General features: G+C 45.7%; 1 protein-coding gene across 12 annotated transcripts in view; it reads right to left on the bottom strand.

Moving 5' to 3' along the window:
* Positions 1-22,084, bottom strand: part of BABAM2 (BRISC and BRCA1 A complex member 2) — a 452,740-nt gene that overhangs the window by 20,708 nt on the left and 409,948 nt on the right. For 3 of the 12 annotated variants that reach the window (XM_060186775.1, XM_060186779.1, XM_007531488.3), the window contains one exon: positions 1,692-1,845. The exons of 7 other annotated variants lie outside the window; for them this stretch is intronic. In XM_060186775.1, coding sequence (XP_060042758.1) covers positions 1,692-1,845 — 154 coding nt within the window. Of the gene's footprint in view, positions 1-1,691; positions 1,846-13,880; positions 14,021-14,721; positions 14,794-22,084 lie in introns of those variants that run through there. 2 more of the 12 variants (XM_060186773.1, XM_060186777.1) reach the window with 2 other exon arrangements.

Raw genomic sequence — 22,084 nt, 5'->3', positions numbered from 1 at the left:
TTAATCATTGTTATTAGTGACATTTGCATACTTGGCTTTTATTCTCCTAAAGCAGAATTTCGGACTTGGGCCCTGTGAATAAAAAGGGGAAGTGCAGGGAGAGAGGGCTTGCTGCAGTCTCAGATAACAACTCTGAATCCCACATATAAATCTGGGGAGGTCTGGATTGCTAGAGAAAGCTACTCTGTCATTATTTAAGAGAGCTCAGATTCTGTTCTAAGACACACCAGGAGACACTGTGGTGGGGCTGCAGTGGGATGTGGGGCAAAGGTCTGGGGAGGGAAAGGCAGGAGCAGCAAGTTTTACTGATCAAATATGAAGGTCAGCACTTGTGATAGTCAGGATTTGTGAGGAGGGACTGCTAGGAGGCTGATGGGATATCGGCTGGGACTTCTGCTGGGCTCTGAACTCCAGGGAGAAAGGGACAACCTCTCATTTGTTTACCACAGTCCCCTCAGCACCATGGCAGATGTTCAATTAGTGCTGGAGCAGTGACTGAAGAGGATGCTTAATATTCTTCGATTGTGCGATTCTTTGGAGCCGAACTTCCTTCAGTTGAGATCACAGGTGAGATAATGTAATAACCACCTGCCAGTCTAACTAGGATTTATTTCTGGAAGCTCCAATTATTTTTTAAAAATGTATTTATTTATTTCCTTTTGTTGCCCTTGTTGTTTTATTATTGTTATTGATGTCGTCGTTGTTGGATAGGACAGAGAGAAGTGGAGAGAGGAGGGGAAGACAGAGAGAGGGAGAGAAAGACACCTGCAGACTTGCTTCACCACCTGTGAAGTGACTCCCCTGCAGGTGGGGAGCCAGGGGCTCGAACTGGGATCCTTACGCCAGTCCTTGCGCTTTGTGCCACATGCGCTTACCCCGCTGTGCTACCGCCTGACTCCTTGGCAGCTCGGCTTTATCCGCTGCTGCGTTCATCTAGGAGGCTGTGGCTCATGGAGACTGAAGCTGCAGACACTAAGGCCTTACATCCAGCACACGTCTACATTTCTCTATGGCCACATGATGAGGGAGACTTTCCCAGAGAGACGTATGTCCAGTAGCTCCAAACTCCTGCTAACCTGAACCTCTGTCAAATCCCTCACATACTCCCGGAGGATCAATAAAGTGATCTGTGTTGTCATCTACCAGCCACCCTGCTTTGAGCAGTCACAGCAGAGATGCCAGGAGGCATATCACTTGACCTCTTTCTTCAGAGAGATGTGGGTTCCATGTGGAAAATCAGATATGAGATCTATCTATTGACTATCAAGCAAATATTTTTTCTGTTAACTAGCGGCTGAAATCTTCCATTTAAATCGGAAAGAAGCTGCCTACATGTTTCCCATCGGCACTATTTATCCATAACTTTGACTCCTATCTGCTAATTCTCTCAAAAGATGGGCAGATTTCTGTGAAATCTTGTAACCGTTAAAAAGAAGAGGCAAATGAACTAGATACGGACTTAGCAAGTTTTATCGGTAAGGAACAAATCGCAAATATTGTTGGCTTTTCAGGCCATCTGCAGCCTGCTACAACTACTCACTGAGCTGCTGTAGCATGAAAGGGGCCAGAGCCTCAGTCAACATGTATTTGTGGCACAGGCAATGGTAAGGAGTTAGCTTGCAGCTGTGGGCCCAGAGACTGGATAAAACACAATGTCTCTCTCTGTAGAAAGTCAGGGTGGGTTCACTTACTTTGCCCTTTTTGCCATTTCATTTCCATCCCATCTGGGGCTGTAGGGGTAGTTTTTCTGGGCCTGAGAATACAGCTGTCCACTGTTGGTAAAGTGATAAACAGACTGGAAGGTGAGAGTCGGCTGGTCTCGAGGAAAAAACAGAGGCAAGTCAACTGCAAAGAGAAGAGAGAGGACAAAGAAAGTTAGGGCTTAAATGCACAGGGACACACTCTGGGCTAAAGCCCAATGTTGGGCATAATTCTAATAATAAAAATAACAATATAGATCTAATAAAATAGTTCTATATCTAGCATCATGCCAATTTAGGGTGACATCTGACTTGGACTCGGTCCTGTAAGCACGCAGTAGGATTTCTTAAAGGAAAAAGTAAGGTTTGCAGCAATCTTAAAAATTAAGAAGTACAAGGATCCCGGTTCGAACCCCGGCTCCCCACCTGCAGGGGAGTCACTTCACAGGCGGTGAAGCAGGTCTGCAGGTGTCTATCTTTCTCTCCTCCTCTCTGTCTTCCCCTCCTCTCTCCATTTCTCTTTGTCCTATCTAGAAATGACAACAACAATAATAACTACAACAAAAAAAAAATTAAGAAGTACAACGGTTCAGCTGCTAGGGCCACTGACACTCGGAGTGTATCTGACTGTGACTCAGGGCTATAGGGAGTTTCTGCCAGTGAATCACAACATAGCCAAAGACAAGTGACCAGGTTCTGAATGTCCACTTCTTAGTCACACTTTCCAAGTACCTCAATGCAGTCTCATTAGATGTCTGTTTGTACCAACACATACAGGAACAACACAATGTGGAAGACAGACTAATCTGAATTATAAACAATTAGATTCAGAAGTCCTTTTGAATACTTTCATGTTGCAAATTGTGATCACAACTTCTTTAGTACCTGGAAAAATTTTGCTTCACAAAATTCAATTTGTATCTTTTCTGACTACTTATGTTCTTTCCTGATTGGCTTTTAGAAAAATGACTAGTCGCATATACTTTGATTTGACTTCAATTATGTTTATATTATGTAAAATATAATATTACAAATATAAAGCAAGAATCAAGTTAATCCCCAAAGCAGTCACTTTTTTGATGAAAAGCATTTAAAAATGTAATTTCTCTCTTAAGAAAGTAATGATTTAAAATGATAGAATTCAGTGGTTACTATTCAGTATCAAACACGTAGGCTTCATGGTTCTTAAGCTGCCAATTTTTTTTTTTGTACTTGGGAAAACACATGCATGTATGTTTTGCACCAGCTGTTTTGTTCAGTAGACAATGCGTTGCTTATACTTTCATATAATGAAAAATAACCTGCCTCCACATTCTGAACATCCGCTCTGATGCCCTAAGTGCCCAATCAATGTTAGAGACAGTGCAAATCATGGGTGTGATTTATTTAGGCAAATGAGTTGTTGTGATTTAAAAAAAAAATATGCCAAAGAGCTATATGCTAGTAGGTACTATGATAGCCCAAAGTGCTGATTACATGCTTATTTTTCCAGGGAGATTTAAAAAAATTGTATAGTGCAAGCCAGTATTAAAATATGAACACAGGGCTTCTGGGGGCATGGCTATGGGGTAGGAACCATTTCAGAAAGCTCTTCTGTGAAACTAGAAAAAACAATAAAAAACCATATTTTTGTATTCAGTGAAATACAACCAGGATTTCTATAGAAACTCAGTAAGCCACAGCCACCGAATTGCAGATACTACTATGATTCCATCCTGAACTCCCTGGGCAGACAACCTTACATAGGCATCCTGGAAATTCACTTCTCCAGAGCCTTGCCCCACTAGGGAAAGATAGAAACAGGCTGGGATATGGATTAACCTACCAACATCCATGTCCAGCATGGAAGCAATTACAAAATTTTGGTCCATATACCTTGAACAGGAAAAATCTTAGGGAAAGATGACTAGTGTCTGAGACCCAATTCCATCAGGCTCTGGAGGTAGAAGAGGAAAAAAGAAAAAAGGAAAGACATTTGGAAGTAGTAACAGGTATAGGTGCGACTTAGAAAGGGAGAGAAGGCAGTACTATATAAAAAAATGGGCAAAAATATATAGATAGATAGTTATAGAAATAATAGTCAACCCATATCTGTTAGCTTAGGAGAACCACTGCAGTTTCCAGTGGAGGGAATGGGGACACAGAACTCTGGTGGTGGGAAAGGTGTGGAACTGTTCCTCTGTTATCTTGTAATTTTGTAAGCCAATATTAAATCATTAATAATAGAAAAAAACATGAACACAGTTGCTGGATCACTTAGGGAGGCAGGAATGATCAGAGTATTGTATTATAGACATAAAACTGGTAACCCACATTGGATTCATATGAGATAATAAAATTAGAAAAATATAAAAGTCTTGTTGATTTAACTAACGTCTATCCTGCTTTTTCAGCCAGCAAGTCTATACAAGGATGGCTTTAACAAAAATGTTCTGGGGGGTGGGGGGCAGGGGAGCACCTGGTTAAGCACACATAGTACAAAGCACAATGACCTGCACAAGGATCCTAGTTTGAGACCCCCCATTCTCCTCTTGAAGGGGGGGGACGCTTCAGATAGCAGGTGTCTATCTTTCTCTCTCCCTCTTTATCTCCCCCTACTCTCTCAATTTCTCTTTGTCCTATCCAATAAAATGGGAAAAAAGGCTTCCAGGAGCAGTGGATTTGTAGTGCCTGCACCCAGCCCGCCCCAGCACCCAGCACCAAGCCCCAGGCCCAGCCCCAGCAATAACCCTGAGGGCAAAAAGAAAAAAAAAAGTTCTACACATAAAGAGTTAGTAATGAAATTATTTATAAGAAATATTTTACATTTCTCTTGTAAGGATGATTTGAATGGCACAGATTAGTCAGATATAAAAGCACCTTACCCCAGTGTTTTTGTTTTTTTTTTTCCCATGTGCTGTTGGGTTATTAACTCTACCACTAAGCTGCCTCCCTGGTTCAACTTTTATTACTGTTATTTTTGAGAGAGAGAAAGACAAAGTGAGACAGACACACAGAGAGGAAGAGGAGAGATACCAGAGCACTGGTCCACCATCCATGGTGTTCCCACGTGGTGTCAAGGGTCAAATATATGGCCCCATATGTGAAGCTACCCACCAAGTCACCCCTGGCTCATGCTTCTGTCGCTTTAACAGCTGTTGCTCCAGCAATTTAAGAACTGGACAGTTTTACCATGTGCCTCTTATTTTTTTAAGGTTTTCATTTGTATTTATTATTTATTTAGGAGAGAGACAGAGAGAAACTGAGAGGGAGAGATAGAGACTGAGAGAGAAAGAGAAACAACTGCAGCACTGTTTCACCACTTGTGAAGCTTTACCCCGCAGGTGAGAACTGGGGCCTTGAACCTGGGTCTTTGTGTACTGTAATGTGTGGGTTCTCCCAGATGCACCACCACCCGGCGCCAACCATGTGCCTTTTAGAATCAAACTCAGGTTTGAGTCCCTGAGTAGAATCATTCCATATGGTTCACTTACTCCAGGGTGGTATCAGTGTGTTATTATTATTGTTGTTGTTGTTATTGTTGTAATTATTTTGCCTCCAGGGTTATTGTTGGGGTTTGGTGCCTGCACTACAAATCCACTGCTCCTGGAGGCCATTTTTTCCCTTTTGTTGCCCTTGTTGTTTATTGTTGTTGTTGTTACTATTATTGTTGTTGGATAGGACAGAAATTGAGAGAGGAGGGGGAAGACGGGGAGGGGGAGAAAGACAGACACATGCAGACCTGCTTTACTACCTGTGAAGTGACTCCCCTGCAGGTGGGGAGCCAGGGGGCTCAAACTGGGATCCTTACGCTGGTCCTTGCGCTTTGCGCCACGTGCGCTTAACCCACTGCGTTACCACCTGGCCCCCATCAGTGTATTATTTTGACAACTGCTATCTATTTCCTTCCTGCTGTGTGTGGAGACTGAATTCTGGTCAGTTCTCGATCCACAGAAGGGAGGGTCCCTTGTGCAGTAGTTTCAATAACCACGCTGAAGCATTACTTCCTGCAAGAACTTGTTGACACAAGACAGGTTCAAGCACTTTTGATTCTGCCTGAGCTGGGGAGCTCCAGGATAGTGGCACAGGGCTCTGAGGCCCGGCAGAGGGCAGGGCTAGTGAAGCTCTGACCAGCGGACTCATGCCAGAGCCTGAGTCACAGCCCCCGAGCCAGTGGTGCCCCCAACGCAGCCACCCTCCCTGCAGCTTTGTGAGGAGCTCCAAACACCCTGAAACTCTGCTGCTACAGGGATACAACTCTACCTTCTCCAGTAAGCAAGCTGAACCCCCTCAATGCTCACTCTTTCACCGTAAGAGGAATTCAAGAAGACTGTCCTTAACTTCAAGACTCTTGAGAAGCTGCCCACTTCTCCCTACCTCCTCCCCCAAGGGAAAAAAAAAGCCTTACTATATAACTGGCCCACAGGGGGGATGGCTGTAACATTTCAATATACTTTTAGCAAGCTGGATTGCATGATTTTTCCAGAAAAAAATCTCATTACAGCAAAATGAGGACCAGAACAATGGGAATGAAAACTGGCATTCTAAAAAACAAACAAAACCCTGGCATTCTAGCATAATGGGAGGAGAGAGACTCCTAAGGAAAAGCAGACTTAAGAGGGGGCAGGCAGTGGCGCACCTGGTTAAGCGCACACACTACAGTGCACAAGGACCCAGGTTCAAGACCGTGGTCCCCACCTGCAGGGGGAAAGCTTCACAAGTGGTGAAGTAGAGGGGTCTCTCTGTCTCTCTTCCTCTCTAGTCCCCCATCCATCTCAATTTCTCTCTGTCTCTGTCCAGTAATAAATAAATTAAAATTAAGCTTAAAGAAAGAAAAGGAAAGCAGAGTTAGGGACCAGAGAGGCGGTTCAGTGGGTAGAGCACAGGCCTTGCACATGTGAAGCCCTGAGTCTGGTCCCTAGCACTGCTCTGGTGCATTTCTTTCTCTCATCAACAAAATGACGACGACGACGAAGCAAATACAAAAGACTGCTTGTCCCTGACCATCCAGTGGGAGACGAGATGCTCAATCACCCCGCAGCAAGCGATGCTCAGGCCCACCAGCCCTCTTGGCAGCTGTGGCAGTCACTCCCTTTCCTCTTCTCTCCCTCCTTTTCCTCCTGGGTAGTCTGCAGGTGCCGGGAATTCACTCAGCTCTCTGTGTGCTAGGGCAAGGAAACATGACTCAGTCCCACAGGACCAAGAGGAAGTCTGCTGGGGGTCTTCTGAGGAAGATGCTCCTCTGATTGAAGACACGTGTTTGGAGAAGCCCCTGGCCTTCCCTGCCGTCACCTTGTCATGTGAGGTCTCGAGGCTTGGCGCAGTGCACCATCTTGTGACCAGGAAGGGAAAGGGGCTGACATCGCTGACCTGCTCATGGTTTCTTGATCTATAAGCCCACTACCAGGCCCAGTGCTTCAAACTTCCTTTAATCAGGGTTTCTTGGACTTGCAGTCCAAGGCCCCCATGGAAATGTTATTTCTTGCAGTTTCTGTTAAAAAAAAAAAAAAAGGCCAGATAATTGTATAATCTACTTCAGAAATATTTCCACCGATCGTGGTTAAAAAACACTCAAGGCACATAAATAGGAAAGTCTTAGTTGTCTGGAAAATGTAGTTATGTGGGGCGAGTTCAATCCTTGGAAATGCCAAACAAATGAGGGGTTAACCATAATTGCTTCCCAGGGAGTCGCATCATCAAATAGTTTCACCATTATTCACAAGTCAGCCATTAGTACATTTCTCCAGACCCTCCAGACCACATCTCCAAGCCCCCTCCCCCGCAGCCCTGGGGCAGCAGGGAAGACACTGCTGGCGTCACTTCACGTGTGGCTGTTCTGGTGCTGCTCCTACTGGCAGGCTGACGCCTCTCTGCAGGAGGTAGGCCTGGGCCCTCGGGGACTTGCTCTGAGCTTCCCCCCCCCCCCCACACACACACACAATGACATCATCTGAGGTCTTTTCTTCCTAAGAACCGTCAACACAAACCTCATTCTTCCCAAGGCTGCCCTGCCGAGGGCGGCCACTCCCAATCTTGGTAGTGACACACTAAACCTTGGAGATGCTGGGATCCTAACCACTGTGGCAACCACATATCCAGATATTGGTCTGCAAGAAGTATGAAAGCAAAGTTTCTCAATTCAGAAGTATCCTTTCTTAAGAATCAAGTGGTGTCTCCTTTTACCATCATTGCTGGTCACTAGAGGGGCAGGGCTGAATGACAATTACCCGGCTTTTGCTAAACTGCTTTCAATTTTTCACTGTCTTTTGGATGTGTAGGTAGATTATCTTTGGGATTTTGATATTATCAAACTAAAGCCTAAGCTTTCTTAAATTTTGTTGTAAATTCTACATATCTGAACCTGGGAGGAGACAGAATGGCCTTTGGAGCCAGTAGAAATGGGGTCCAATGGTTGCCCACCTTCTTTAGTGCTGAGATCAGAAGCAAAACATGTTTCTGAACCCTGACCGCTGATGCAAAAGGAGAATTCTTTTTTTTTTCTTTATTGGGGAATTAATGTTTTACATTCGACAGTAAATACAGTAGTTTGTACATCTCCCAGTTTTCCAGATAACAATACAACCCCCACTAGGTCCTGTCATCACCAAAGGAGAATCCTCACTGCACAGGCTCTTTGGAAGACTTCAGCAGAACCTGAGCCGGCCAAGTAAGTATTACTCCCTCCTCCCTCATCTCCTTAGTCTCTGTTTTATGAACACACTATAGAAATGAAAGTATAGTCTTTTAGTTTCTGTTTTATAAATCTGGTTCACACTCTTTAGCACGTGTGAAATCTCTGCTAGTCCAGTGTAACCTTTCCAGTGCCCACATTTGAACTATTTTGCACACTGGAGGCTCAAGCCTGTGCGAATTCACTACTTTGAACCAACTTTGTCAGAGAGAGAGGAAGAGACTCCACAGCACTGAACCCCCAGTACCCTTCTTACCCCCTGGCTGCACACATATTAAAGCAGACACCCTAGCAGGGGAGCTATCTCACTGGCTCTGCATTTAAACTGCTTTTTTTTTTTTTTCAATTTTTTAAAAAATATTTATTTATTTTCCCTTTTGTTGCCCCTGCTGTTTTCCATTGTTGCTGTAGTCACCCACTGTCGCTATCATTGATGTCGTCATCACCAGACAGGACAGAGAAAAATGGAGAGAGGAGGGGAAGACAGAGGGGGAGAGAAAGACAGACACCTGCAGACCTGCTTCACCGCCCATGAAGCGACTCCCCTGCAGGTGGGGAGGTGGGGCCCGAACCGGGATCCCTATGCCGGTCCCTGCGCTCTGTGCCACGCGCGCCCAGTATTTGAACTGTTTTGATGAAACTCTTTCCAAACTCTTCACATACTTTTGCACCTCAGCAAATACACTGAAGACAATCTTCTTCTAGCGTTTGCCCTTCTTCCGTAGCCAGTCAACAGCATCAGGTTGAGCCTGATGTAAAGTTTCGAGACCTCCTTTGAATCTGGAGAGGTGGCAGTCGTTGACTATGTGGGTCATAGTCTGTCTGTAGCCGCAGGGGCAGTTCGGGTCATCTCTGGCTCCCCAGCGATGGAACACAGCAGCGCACCGACCATGGCCTGTTTGATAGCCATTGAGGAGGGCCCAATCATAACGTGCTAGGTCAAAGCCGGGTTGACACTTGCAGGGGTCTGTGATGAGGTGTTTGTTCTTTACCTCAGCTGACTGCCAACTCTGTTTCCAAGAGTCTGGAACAGAGAAGTTCAGTGTAGGCGTAGGGGACCAGATTGGATGACGAGACGTCAAGCGTTGGACAGGATGGGCGAAGATAATGCAGCCTTTTCTTGATGGCAGAGAGGACACGAAAGCATTGTTATATGCAACTATCTTAAGTCCTAAGGAAAATTTAACTTACTTTTCCACATATTTCCCCCCCAAGAGTTATACCACCCCCAAACTGCCCAATGTTAAGGGGTGACGCACCCTTGATGGCATCCTCAGGTGTCCAGGGTTACTGACACACACCACCCCTCCCAAACATTGACCACTCCTGTTTGTTTCCTTTGTCTAGTCAGTTCCCCTTTCCCTCGGCATTTCTAGTATAAGTCAACTCAGCTCAAAAGGTGGCCTTTCTTGTCTCCTCTTCTCTCTGTCCACTTCAGCCATGTGTGTCTCAGCATCTGTAGAGCCAGGCATGGCTGACCGGCCATCCCTAGACCAGTCTGGTCTGGAGCAGGCTCCCTACCCGTGTGTGGTGGTGGAGGTGAGCTCCGTGTGGTGCTGCTTATATCCTGAAGCATTTGCTTTTGAGCTACTTTATAACCACACATGAATCACTCCATTACCCAGGGAGACAGTGACACAGAATTTTAAGAAGATTTTGAATTGAAAGGGACAGTCTAGTGTTGGCTGGGGAGGTGGCAGGGTTCTCATGCTGCCCGTATGAGGAGGTGCCAGAGGTTCTCACTCGCAGTGGACATCAGTTCCACCATGACCCTTGCACTGCAGCTGCTTGGGCACCACCTCAACTGTACCTGAAATGACCCTGATCTGCCTCGCCAGGTAGGTGTCACTGCACAGACCGTGAGCCCCTAGTGTGAGGGCCATTGGTGAGTTATTTCAGCTCACAGGCCACACAAGAGACACTCACTAAATGCTGGCTGCACTAAAGGAAAGGGGTGTTCAGGGAAAGGGAGCTCAGTGAGATCCCACTTCAGGCTAGATGGGGTGAGATGCATTCAGGGTGCTGTGACCAGAGACAAGATCCCATCTCCTACTCTCAGATAGACACAGGTTAAAAACCCACCGGCACGCAAGTGTTGTCAAGGCTGTGGAACACGGGACATTCTCATTCAGAGGTGATGGACTGTAAAGCATTATAGCCTCTTGTACAGTGAAAATGAGGAGGCACATACTTCATAACTCAGCAATTTGACTCTTGAAACACTGTCTTGTGTACATAAGAAAAAAGGCAGGAGAAGGTTTGCTGTAGCATTGTTTATGTGCGTGAAGATGGGGCAGCTTCCGCACAGAGGCAGGAGACTGGGTAAGTCCATCTACCCAATGCACGTTTCCATGGAACACCTCCAGGAGTTCAAACAATACAAAACTGTGGGTGCCAGCACAGGTGAGTGAAAAGAACAGAAGCAAGTTAGAGATGCCAAAGCTCTGAACAGTATTCATTCCCTACTACTTATGAGTGCCCATTAGTAAAACAGGCAACCAGCAAAGCAAAGCATGCAGAAGAATGGTAAACTGCAAATTAAGGGTAGCAGTCCCTCTGGAGAGAGCAGAAAGGACAGAGAGACAGAAGCTCATCAGGTAGGGCACTGCAGGGGCTTCCACCAGATTGACAACATGCCCTATCTTTACAGAAATAAACTAGAATCAATCAGTACCACATGAAGAGCTGATCAAGGTAGATATGATTTTTTTGTGCTCTTTACACACTTTAAGTTTTACATACTTATAAGAAAAGCAAAGATGCTGATTTTCACAGCAGCAGAAAATAATAGTATGTCCATTTATGTAAAGCTCAAAAGCAGAGAAGATGGTGATACACTTATGCTCTCTCTTTACCTCTGTATATATTAAGCGAGAGCACTGGTAAGAAAATCACTGGTATGAGTTCAGGCTAGTGGTTAGTTCTGGGAGGAAGACATCTAGGGCTTCTAAGATACTAACTGGCACTCTGCCCCATTTCTGAAGCTGGGTAGTGTTTTATTAGTCATTACAGTCCACAGGCAAGTTTTATATGGTCTCTGTTTATGTGTGTGTGTGTATACATAAATATATATCTTTTAAAAATGGAAGCTGCTATAAAACTAGCAAGGTCAGAGGAGAACCGACTGAATGGTCTCTGCAGGAGAACTACAGTTGTAAAGAAAAATGAAAAACAGAAGACAAAGGTGGCATCTAACTTGAAGGGGCACATTCTCTCATGAGAATACTGCCAGGCTGGCAAAATCTGCTGGTCAGTTGGGTTCATCCTGTCTGCCCTCTCTTTGCCTCCCAAATGCACTGTCTGGAAGGGAAAGTGCCAAGAAAAATGAAGGTGCCCACACCACTGAGCTCAGACTGGAGAACCAGAGAAAGTGGGAGTTGGACACACAGTCTGGCATGTTCAGGCAACGGAAAAGGTGCCCGTGCAAAGGACAGGGGGTCCTCTCGAGGTGAAGCTCTGCAGAGATGGACTCTGAGTTGGTTCTAGAGGGGTAAAAGTTGAATCAGAATTGGAGCCTGGGGAATAGTGATGACAGAGGTAAGCAGTCGATAAAGCTGCAGTACTGGCTGGGGGCTGCATAGGGGGAGCTTCCGCACAGGACTTGCATGCACGAGATTCCAGGTTTGATCCCTGGCTCTCTATTGGCCAGTGATGAACGACACCCAGGTCTCTTGCCTAATCTCTCTCATAAAAATAGACTAAAACTGTGAAGTGTTCCTTTTAAAATTGTTTAAAAATAAAGCTTTAATATCATACAGACATGACAATTTTTCACTTTTATTATTATTTTTTTAATTTTTAATTTTATTTATCTATTTATTCCCTTTTGTTGCCCTTGTTTTACTGTTGTAGTTATTATTGTTGTCATTGTTGGATAGGACAGAGAAAAATGGAGAGAAGAAGGGAAGACAGAAAGGGGGAGAGAAAGACACCTGCAAACCTGCTTCACAGCTTGTGAAGCGACTCTCCTGCAGGTGGGGAGCCAGGGCTCAAACCAGGATCCTTCCGCTGGTCCTTGTGCTTTGTGCCACCTGCGCTTAACCCGCTGCGCTATAGCCTGACTCCCCTTCACTTTTATTTTTAAGTGGTTCTTTTGTATCATATATTGGGTTGTCGGGAAATTCATGACACCATATTTGCATAGAAAAATATGTCATGACTTTCCCGGCAGCCCAACCTTCAGTTAAGAAGTCATCATCTGCCTTATTTTGCCAGGCTCACTCCCTCACTCCCGCAGATGTAGACAGCCATGAGGCTGACGGCCAAGCTGCTCTCCCTCACTTGATGACTCCAGTTTTCTTGCATCAAGATTCAGTTGGTTATCAAGTTCTAGATGCTCCCAACTTCCATTCCCAAGAACAGCTCACCCCTGGCTGGTCCTCCTCAGGATGACAGAACCTGAGTGGGACTGAGGCTGGTACCCTGGGGCCCCCAGAATGGGCTCCTTTCCTTACATGTTCAGGGAGCAGAGTCAGGGCTCCAGGCTGGAACTGAGGGCCCACACTTCTGGGAAATAGCAGCACGTAGTCCTCTGCACTTCCTGCTTGAGACACCCTCTGTTTTCCCTGACTTCCGGCTACGGGTACCACGTGATCCTGGTATTTTCCGCACGTCTGGGTCCCTCTTCAATCTCTTCAACCTGACTTCTGTGACACAATCAAAGTCCCTTCTTGAGCAAGCCCCCTCCTGCCTGTTTGGACACTGGGTGATACCAGCCTCCTCTACAGCCTGTCTCAGGTGGGCTGCCAACAGTTCCCTGTGCCTATCCTGAGTACCATGTACCACCATGCTGTGACCCTGGGTCAGACACACAGGAGAGGATATGCATCTGACCAGCACAGATCACAAAAGGGAGCGAAGGATGGTTTCACCCGGTATGTGGAAGAGGCATTTCTTAATGAGTGGTAGGGAGAAGCCTAGCAGGAGAGAAGGCCATAAACAGCATTTAATACTGTCTTAACTTCTATCTTTAAAAGAATTTAGTTGCAATAAATAAACTCCTGATCTGGGAAGATTAAAAAAAAAAAGAAAGCAACATGGCTAAATGAGGGAAGAATTTGATTTAAAAGAATCCTTAAATAAATGAAAATATATTCCAATGTAACATTCTTGGCACTGAGAAACTGGCAACATCTTTCAGGAGTCGTAAGTTTTTAATTAAGAAAATTTATGAACACTGTACCAAATGTTGATGATTAGAAGGAAAAGACCAAATGAAGTGTCTGTGGTTAAAGAAGGGAAACTGACACTGGTCAGTTTTAATTCCAGTCTAGAAAAATCGGAACATCCTGTCAGGTATAAAATCTGCAAATACTGTGTGACTCTTCCAGAGCAGAGGATGATGAATGCGGCTTTACAAAGAAAAAAACAAATCTGAAACTAATCTAGTTTTTTTTTTTTTTTTTTTTAAAGGACCTACTTATGAGCTTCCTATTCTAGAGAAAACTCAACAATAAGGACTTTCCAGTCTGAGGACATCTGTTTTTTTTCCTGAATCCAGGGAGGCCGAGCTGACCAGGTGCTCTTCACAGGGCCAGCTGACGAGGAGGGTTGTAAGAGAGGAAGTAACACTGCAGAGCAAGGGGCAGAAAGGCCATCCTGTCAGGGCTTCTGGAAGGCATAATTATGAGATGAGCAGGGCCCGAGACATCTAGGATTTTAAAAATATATGTTTTGGGAGTTGGGCGATAGTGCAGTGGGGTTAAGTGCACATGGGACGAAGCGCAGGGACAGGTGTAAGGATCCCAGTTCGAGTCCCCGGCTCCCCACTTGTAGGGGAGTCACTTGACAGGCGGTGAAGCAGGTCTACAGGTGTCTGTCTTTCTCTCCCCGTCTCTGTCTTCTTCTCCTCTCTCCACTTCTCTTTGTCCAATCTAACAACGATGACATCAGAAACAACAATAATAACTACAACAACAATAAAAAGAAAAACAAGGGCAACAAAAAGGAAAATAAATAAATAAATTTTAAAAATATATGTTTTATTTATTAAATGAGAGACAGAAATTGAGAGGGAAGGGGAGGGAGAGATGGAGAGACAGACATCTTCAGCACTGCTTCACTGCTCATGGAGCTTTCCTACCGCAGGTGGGGGCTGGGGGTTTGAACCTGAGTTCTAGCTCCTTGGAGCATGTGGGCTCACCACTGCCTGGACCCAAAACTTATGATTTTGACTGGCAGTTGCAGGGGTAAGTTATGACAGGGAGGGAGATAGGCAAGGGGACACAGCCCGGAGAGCAGCATGCTGGCGGGGCTGCGGAGAGCTGTGAGCAGAGCGAAGGGGGCTTCGGGGACATTGTGCCAGGAGCAGTGTTACCCCTGAATATCTCGAGAGAAAACGGCCCTTCTCACCTTCTATCACGTAAAGCCCCACGGCACAGTTTCCGTCCTCCAGGATGGATGGAGGATGCCTGAGAAGGTGAGCTGTGCAGATGAGAAGTACACTGTAATTAGAGGAGAGCAGCTATTTCACTCCTCGGTGGGTAAATTAGTTCTCTTTACATAACATGTCTTTAAAAAACTTTACTTATTTCATTTGGTAGGACAGAAAGAACTAGAGAGGGAGAGAGACAGACAGACACCTGCAGCCCTGCTTCGCCACTCTTGAAGCTGTCTCTCGGCAGGTAGGGACCTGGTGCTTGAACCTGGGTCCTTGTGCACTGTAATACGTGCACTTACCCAGGTGCACCACTACTTGGCCCCCACATAACATCTCTTAAGACTTATTTTTTGCACACCCTGAGCAGAGAACATGCCATGGAGCTGGTATCAGCTCTATAGGAATCACAATTTCAAACAACGCTTACTCCCTGAGTGAACACACCATATAGCGGGGACGCAGGTTTGGGGTGGCCCTAAAAGTAGGGTGGGGCACCACCTAAGTCTAATATATGGCAAGCCTGGGAAGCACAGGCCTCAAGGGAGCCAAGATGTAGCAGCCCTCTGTAGGACACCTCCAGTCCTGATTTGTACTGTGCGTGCACGAGTGACCTTACAGGAAACTGTCTGAGCCACTAGACCATGTGGTGTGGACTATCTCCCCTGGGCATGTTCAGAGATAAGCCATTCTTCAGCAGTTGTGAAGGTCCAGTCTAGTCTGTCTGGTGAGATGAACAGCAGACAGTTGACCCCCGTAAGGCCACACACTCAAGTGGAGGTCTGTGCTTAGAGGGGCAGTGTCGACAGGTTAATTCACTGACCTCTTTTCTCACCGAGTCTCTTTTCTAGCCCATACAACTAGAAAAGCTTTCTTCCAGGGAGGTGGGGCAGCAGGTAGGAAGGGCAGTGGATTGGCATGCAAGAGGTCCTAAGTTTGATTCCCAGCACCGTCTATCCCAGAGTGATGCTGTGAGTTTCTCTGTGTCTCTCTGGTCAATAAAAAAAATACACAAATCTTAAAAAAAAAAAAAATTGGGAAAATTCCAGTCTTCAGACTGAAAACAAAGCATGTGGTACAGTGTCTGGCACACAGAAAGTTCCAGATAAATAAAGGTTGGAGCCTAGAGGAATGTAAGAACTGGATTGTACAGTGGAAAGAAGGTGATCTCTGGAGCCTGACAGATCTGGGCTTGACACCTACTCTGCCAGTTGCTGCCCAGGGGACCTGAGGCCATCTGCTGAACTCTCAGCCAGGGTTTTCTCATCTTCAAAATGGGATAATGCCTGCTTTGCAAGGCTGCTGGGTGGTTTATATGACATGATGAATATATGCAGAGTACTTGGCACAGAGCAGGTATCCATAAATGGCACCTATTATTACTCACTTTTCTTTTAGAAGTGATTAAAACAACAAGCAAGCCTAAGTCTATATAATTTCTTTTTCCAGCCTGACTTCCAACTGAGAAAATACAACCCAGAGGTTAAAAGTAGCCATCTTCTTTCAATGTAGTTTCTGCCCATCTTTTTATTTGAGGTAAATTCAGGAGTCCTTTGGAACTCTTAAATGTTAATCCAACCATTATTTCCCTTCAAAAAAATGTCACAGTTTTGGAGACTCTTAAGGTCACATAAGGTTCTGTAGCAAAATGAGAGCCCAGAGCAGAAAACATCTGACCAGAGAGGAAATCTGATGAAAATTTGGCAGACAGTTTATTTTTGTGTGTTTTGATAATGCGATATTCTTCTCATTTTTGTATTAAAGATACAGTGAGTGAGACTGAGAGACACCAAGACCAGAACACAGTTCAGCTCAGGTTCAGGCGTGCGATTTCCTGTGGATCAAGCCTATGACTTCCTGTGTGCAAGTCTGTGCTCTGCTTCTGAGCTCATGCCTGATAATGCAGCTATCTCTCCTCTCTCTCTCTCTCTCCCACTGGAAAAATTGTTTTAAATATTTATCTATTTATTGGTGAAAGAGAGAGAGAACCAGACTGTCACTTGAGTACATGTAGTGCTGGGATCAAACCCGAGATGCTCAGCTGGCCAGCTCTGCTGCCCACAGCTGTGCCGCCACCCTAGTCATGCAGAATGTGTTCTGTGCTCCTGGGCGCCTCTTCTAAGGCAAAGAGGCAATGACTCTCCCCCCAGCCCAGACTACACATTTGCAAGTGGTTCTGTTCTTTTTGAAAGATCAGAAATATAATCAATTTTTAAATGTTTCATGATGATTCTGGTCTGTGAATTATCTAGGCCTTTGCTTGGTGGTTTATTGTTTTTATTTGTACTAGTGATTTACAAATTTACAAAGTAACAGGGGTTATAACTTCACACCACTCCTACCACCAGAGTTCCGTGCCTCCATTCCCTTCTCTGGAAACTGCAGTCATTCTCCCAAGGTCACAGATACGGGTTGACTATTATTTCTATAACTATCTGGCTATCCATCTATATTTTCTATGAATATGTATTTTCCCATTTTTCCTACGGTCCTGCCTTCCCTTCCTAAGTCACACCCACACCTATGACTACTTCTGAATGTCTTTCCTTTTTTCCTATACTCTCTCTGGGTCCTGAAAGAATTGGGTTGCAGAGACCTCTGGTCATGTCCCCTGACACTTCTCCCCTCTGGAGGTTTACTATTTTTGTGGTAATGCTTGGTCATTATTTCTTCTATGAGAATAGGAATGGTGGAGAATCCATCAGCAGGGAAAACAAATTAACGGTTCTCTCCGATGGCAACCCCAATGAGAAATTTCACTGAGAAGGAAGGAATACTTGCTGTCTAAAAGGGAGAGCTGCAGACTACCAAGTTCTCCTGTCTACCAGGCAGAGGATGAACTGGGTGAGCACACGGAGCGTCTGCTGGGGTAAGCCCCTGACTGATTGAGCGGCCCGACTGGTGCATCCAAACTGAGAGAAATAAGATGGCTTTCAAGCCCAAGTCTGTGTTAGCCCAAGAACGATGTCTTCACAACCAATAGGGTTTATTCTTAGAAGGTCCAAAACATTTTGTCCTTTTTAGTGTTTGACAGGAATCTTGATGCAGCTTCACATTTACTCCCCCTCTGCCAACCCCTCCAAATGACTCAAAGTCAACATTCTGAACATGAGTTCTGAGAGGGGCCACACAGCCATGAATGATGTCAGGGCTCAGACACTAAGTGCCTAGTATCTGTGGTCACAGACTGAAGATTCTCTCCAGGATTCCCTCCCAGCAGTGAGGTGAGAACCCCCTACCATGGACCTTCTCTGAGCATTTAAGCAGCTCGGGACCTGGAAACCAGGGCACCAGACTTATTAAAACATACATACACTCAAGTCCTGCCACCCCATGGGAGTGCCCTGGCTACAGGGGAGGCTCAGGTGCTGTGGTGTCTCTCCCTATGTCTCTGAATGAAAAAGTGGCCTGGGAGGGTAAACTCACAGATGTAAGGACCCAGCTCTAGAAAATGAATGAAGGGGTTGGAGTAGATAGCATAATGGTTATGCAAAGAGGCTCTCATGCCTGAGGCTCCGAAGTCCATAGTTCAATCCACCACACCACCATAAGCCAGAGCTGGACAGTGCTGTGGTGTTTACCTCTCTCTCTGCATCTCTCTCAAAAATAAAATAAATAAAATATTAAAAAAACAAACAAACAAAAAGAAAATGAATGAACGAATGAAGCATACAGTCAGTCAAATTTAGAGTACCACCTACACATCTGGGCTGTGTTCTGACAGCTGCACCACAGAGAGGAGCTGGGCTGCAGGCAGGTGAGACATTTCCTTACAAATTTTCATGTTACTATGTGCCAGGAGGGGGCTCAGAGCCAGAACACAGGACTTGTAGGCATGAGGTCCTGAGTTGAGCTCTAGCCTTAGTGCTGCATATGCCAGGATGGCACCCTGCCCCATCTCATGAACACATGCAAGAACTGACTGACCACCTCTATGTTGGGCTGAGAGATGACTCAGCGGGCAAAGTGCATGTCCTGCTGGTGTGAGGCCCTGGCTGCGATCCTGACCACCACAAAGAGAGACTTTAGCAGTGCTTTGAGTGTTTGTTCTCTCTGCCCTGCTCTCACTTCTCCATGTATACATACGTACATATATTCAACAAACTGGATCAGGGAAGCTGCTCAGCGATGCCACATATGTGTGAGACCTCCTGTTGATTTCCTAAAAAAACATCCAAACAACTCCATGTCTGGTCACAACAGAGGGTACAGCTGGTAACTCAGAGTTCAGAAAGGGGCTCCTGAAGTCCACTCCCCTTCTGGTGATGAGGGAGCCTGAGGAACTGCCTTGGTGACCCCAGAACCTGCTGTGTTTCTGCTGTCCAGAATTCACAAGTTATGCTTAGACTTTAGGGAACTTTTATTTACTTACTCATTTGTGTTAGCCAGGGCTTCACCACTCTGGCCCAAATTTATCAGATAGAAAGGGAGCCAGAAAGAGAGAGAGAGAGAGAGAGAGAGAGAGAGAGAGAGAGAGAGAGAGAGAGAGGGAGGAGAGAGAGGAGAGAGAGACCACAGCACCGAAGCACAGCCCCTAGTACAGTGGGGGCTGGGCTCAGACATAACAAGGCAGGTACCCTCCCAGATGAGCTATCTCGGTGTCAAGAACTTTACATTTTTGATACTTCAGTTTCCATGCACCTTCTTTTTGCTTGGGAAAATGACTTGTGGTGACATCTGCTGGGTTTTAAAGGCACCTGACACCGTCACTCATGTCTGCCCATCTCCTGTTGTTTCCACAGCATGGATCTGCTACTTCCTTTCCCTTTCAAGTATATGCTTGCCTTCTTTTCTCCACCTGCTTAACTGCCCCTCACTCCCGAAGCCCAGATGAAGGCCTGTTCATCCTGAAGGCTTGGCCCTCAGTTTCCTCATTAAGAAAGTTCCATCAGTCAACAATATTTATACCCCTTTCCCATATTAGGGAGCTACTCTCTTCCCTGATCCAACTTTCTGGTCCTTTTCCCAGTCAAGACATCATCTCCCCAGACAATAACCTGGATCCACTTGCATATCAGATTTTAGGCTCAGGTAAAACAAACAAACAAACAACAACAACAAAAACACTAGTATAGCTACAGGCCCTTTGAAATATAACTAAAATATGCCTACTAGTTATTGACAAAATGAAGGAAACCCTGCCCCCCAACACTTCCTCTGCACTATTCCAGCCTTTAGGTCCATGATTGTTCGACAATTTGTTTGGCTTTATATGTTAACTCTCTTTTCAGCCACCAGGTTCCAGATGCTAGCAGGATGCGACCAGACTTCCCTGGACAGACAACCCCACCAGTGTTCCTTGGAGCCCCGCTTCCCCAGAGCCCTTCCCCACTAGGGAAAGAGAGAGACAGGCTGGGAGTATGGATCAACCTGTCAACGTACATGTTCAGCAGGGAAGCAATGACAGAAGCCAGACCTTCAACCTTCTTTATCCTACAATGATCTTGGGTCCATATTCCCAGAGGGGTAAAGAATAGGAAAGCCATCAGGGGAGGGGATGGGATACAGAGGTCTGGTGGTGGGAACTGTATGAAGTTGTACCCCTCTTATCCTATGGCTTTGCCAATGTTTCCTTTTTATAAATAAAAAATTTTAAAAAAGAAAGTTCCATCAATACTTTTCATGACTTCAGAATCTCTGCATCCTCTCCTGGCTGCTTATGACTGGTGATTCCAGAGGCCAGTGAATGCTATTATGTTCTACGGTGCAGACATGTTTTCATATGCTGTCTCGTGTGGAATCTTGTGAAAAGAATATACAATGAACTCCAGAAACAGAAAGAAGCCTATTTAGAATTATAGTCCTGAGGGGGGCCTGGCAGTGGCGAATCCAACTAAGCACACACCTTAGCATGCGCTAGGACCCAGGTTTGAACCCCCACTTCCCACCTGCAGGGGAGTGCTTCAGGAGAGGTGAAGCAGGTCTGCAGGTGTGTATCTATCTCTCTGTCTTTTTTCTCCTCTTCCCTCTCAATCACCATCCAATGAAATAGAAAGGAAAAAGGGTGTGTGAGTAGTGAAATGGCTGCTGGGAGCAGTGGATTTGCAGCGCTGGCACTGAACTGCAGTGATAAGCCTGGTGGCAATAAAAATAAATAAATAGATAAATATAGAATTCCAGTTCTGTGACAGAGTGAGACAATGAATTCAGGTCTTACCTCTGAACCCCAGTGGCACTGATGCCACTAGGATGTTCTACTACTCACAGGTTAAGAATCACACCTTGTGGGAGTCAGGCGGGAGCACAGCGAGTTAAGCCCATGTGGCGCAAAGCGCAAGGATCAGCATAAGAATCCCGGTTCCAGCCCTTGGCTCCCCACCTGCAGGGGAGTCCCTTCACAGGCGGTGAAGCAGGTCTGCAGGTGTCTATCTTTCTCTCCCCCCTCTGTCTTCCCCTCCTCTTTCCATTTCTCTCTGTCCTATTCAACAATGATGACAACAATAATAACTACCACAATAAAACAACAAGGGCAACAAAAGGGAATAAATAAATAGTTTAAAAAAGTTTTTTTTTTAAAAAAAAAAGAATTGCACCTTGTATGAAAGAGAAGCCAGAGCCTGCCTCCCACTCGCCCACATGCAGATCGGCCCCAGCAGCGTGGGAAGTCCAGCCAGAGTCTCCATGGATGGCCTAACCTGCTGCCTCCAGCTATGGGGAGGCTTCCTGTCAGCTCAGCATGTCCTGGACTAGAATGTCTACAAGGCACTGTCCTCCTGAATGGACCACTGGGGCCAAGGGTGTCAGCTCTTCCTACAATGGATGAACAGACTGGGAACGCGTATTTCTTTATAATAGCATCGTCATTCACACAACTGACTATGCTTCTGACTGAACCCAAGAACCATTGCTCTAGGCCTTCCATGCCTACCATATTAGGCCAACCTCAAACACTGACTGACTCCCACCTGGAGCGATTCAGGAAGCTTTCTCTGACTCCAGGAAGTGCTTTTCTGTGTCCTATACATAAACACTAGCTTAATTAGCTTACCTCTGCCCCTCTTCCAGAAACTAGCCAAGGTGTCCCGGGTAAGAAACTTAAAACTCTTGCCTGCTGGTCAGGGCCACTCAGGGGAGGTCAATCTAGCTTTTCCTTCCATAGAAGGTGTGGTCCCAGCCAACCTACTCTGGCTAAAAGACAATGGTTTGAACACAGAACAGAGGGTGAAGTCCATACTCCAGAGCATTGATGGAAAGAGCACATGAAAAGAATCAGATTAGGAAGAAAAGAGAGGGAGGTTCCAAAGGGCTTTCGAATAAGGCACCTTAAGCCTGGTCATACCTCAGGAGGCCCCAGGAGGCCTCAGCAGGTAACCCTCCCCATTCAGCCTGCTGCTGCTC

The sequence above is a fragment of the Erinaceus europaeus genome, chromosome 3 (assembly GCF_950295315.1).
Source record: "Erinaceus europaeus chromosome 3, mEriEur2.1, whole genome shotgun sequence".
Lineage (NCBI taxonomy): Eukaryota > Metazoa > Chordata > Mammalia > Eulipotyphla > Erinaceidae > Erinaceus > Erinaceus europaeus.
The sequence above is the reverse complement of the archived record's forward strand: the minus strand, read 5'-3'. Positions and strand labels throughout refer to the sequence as shown.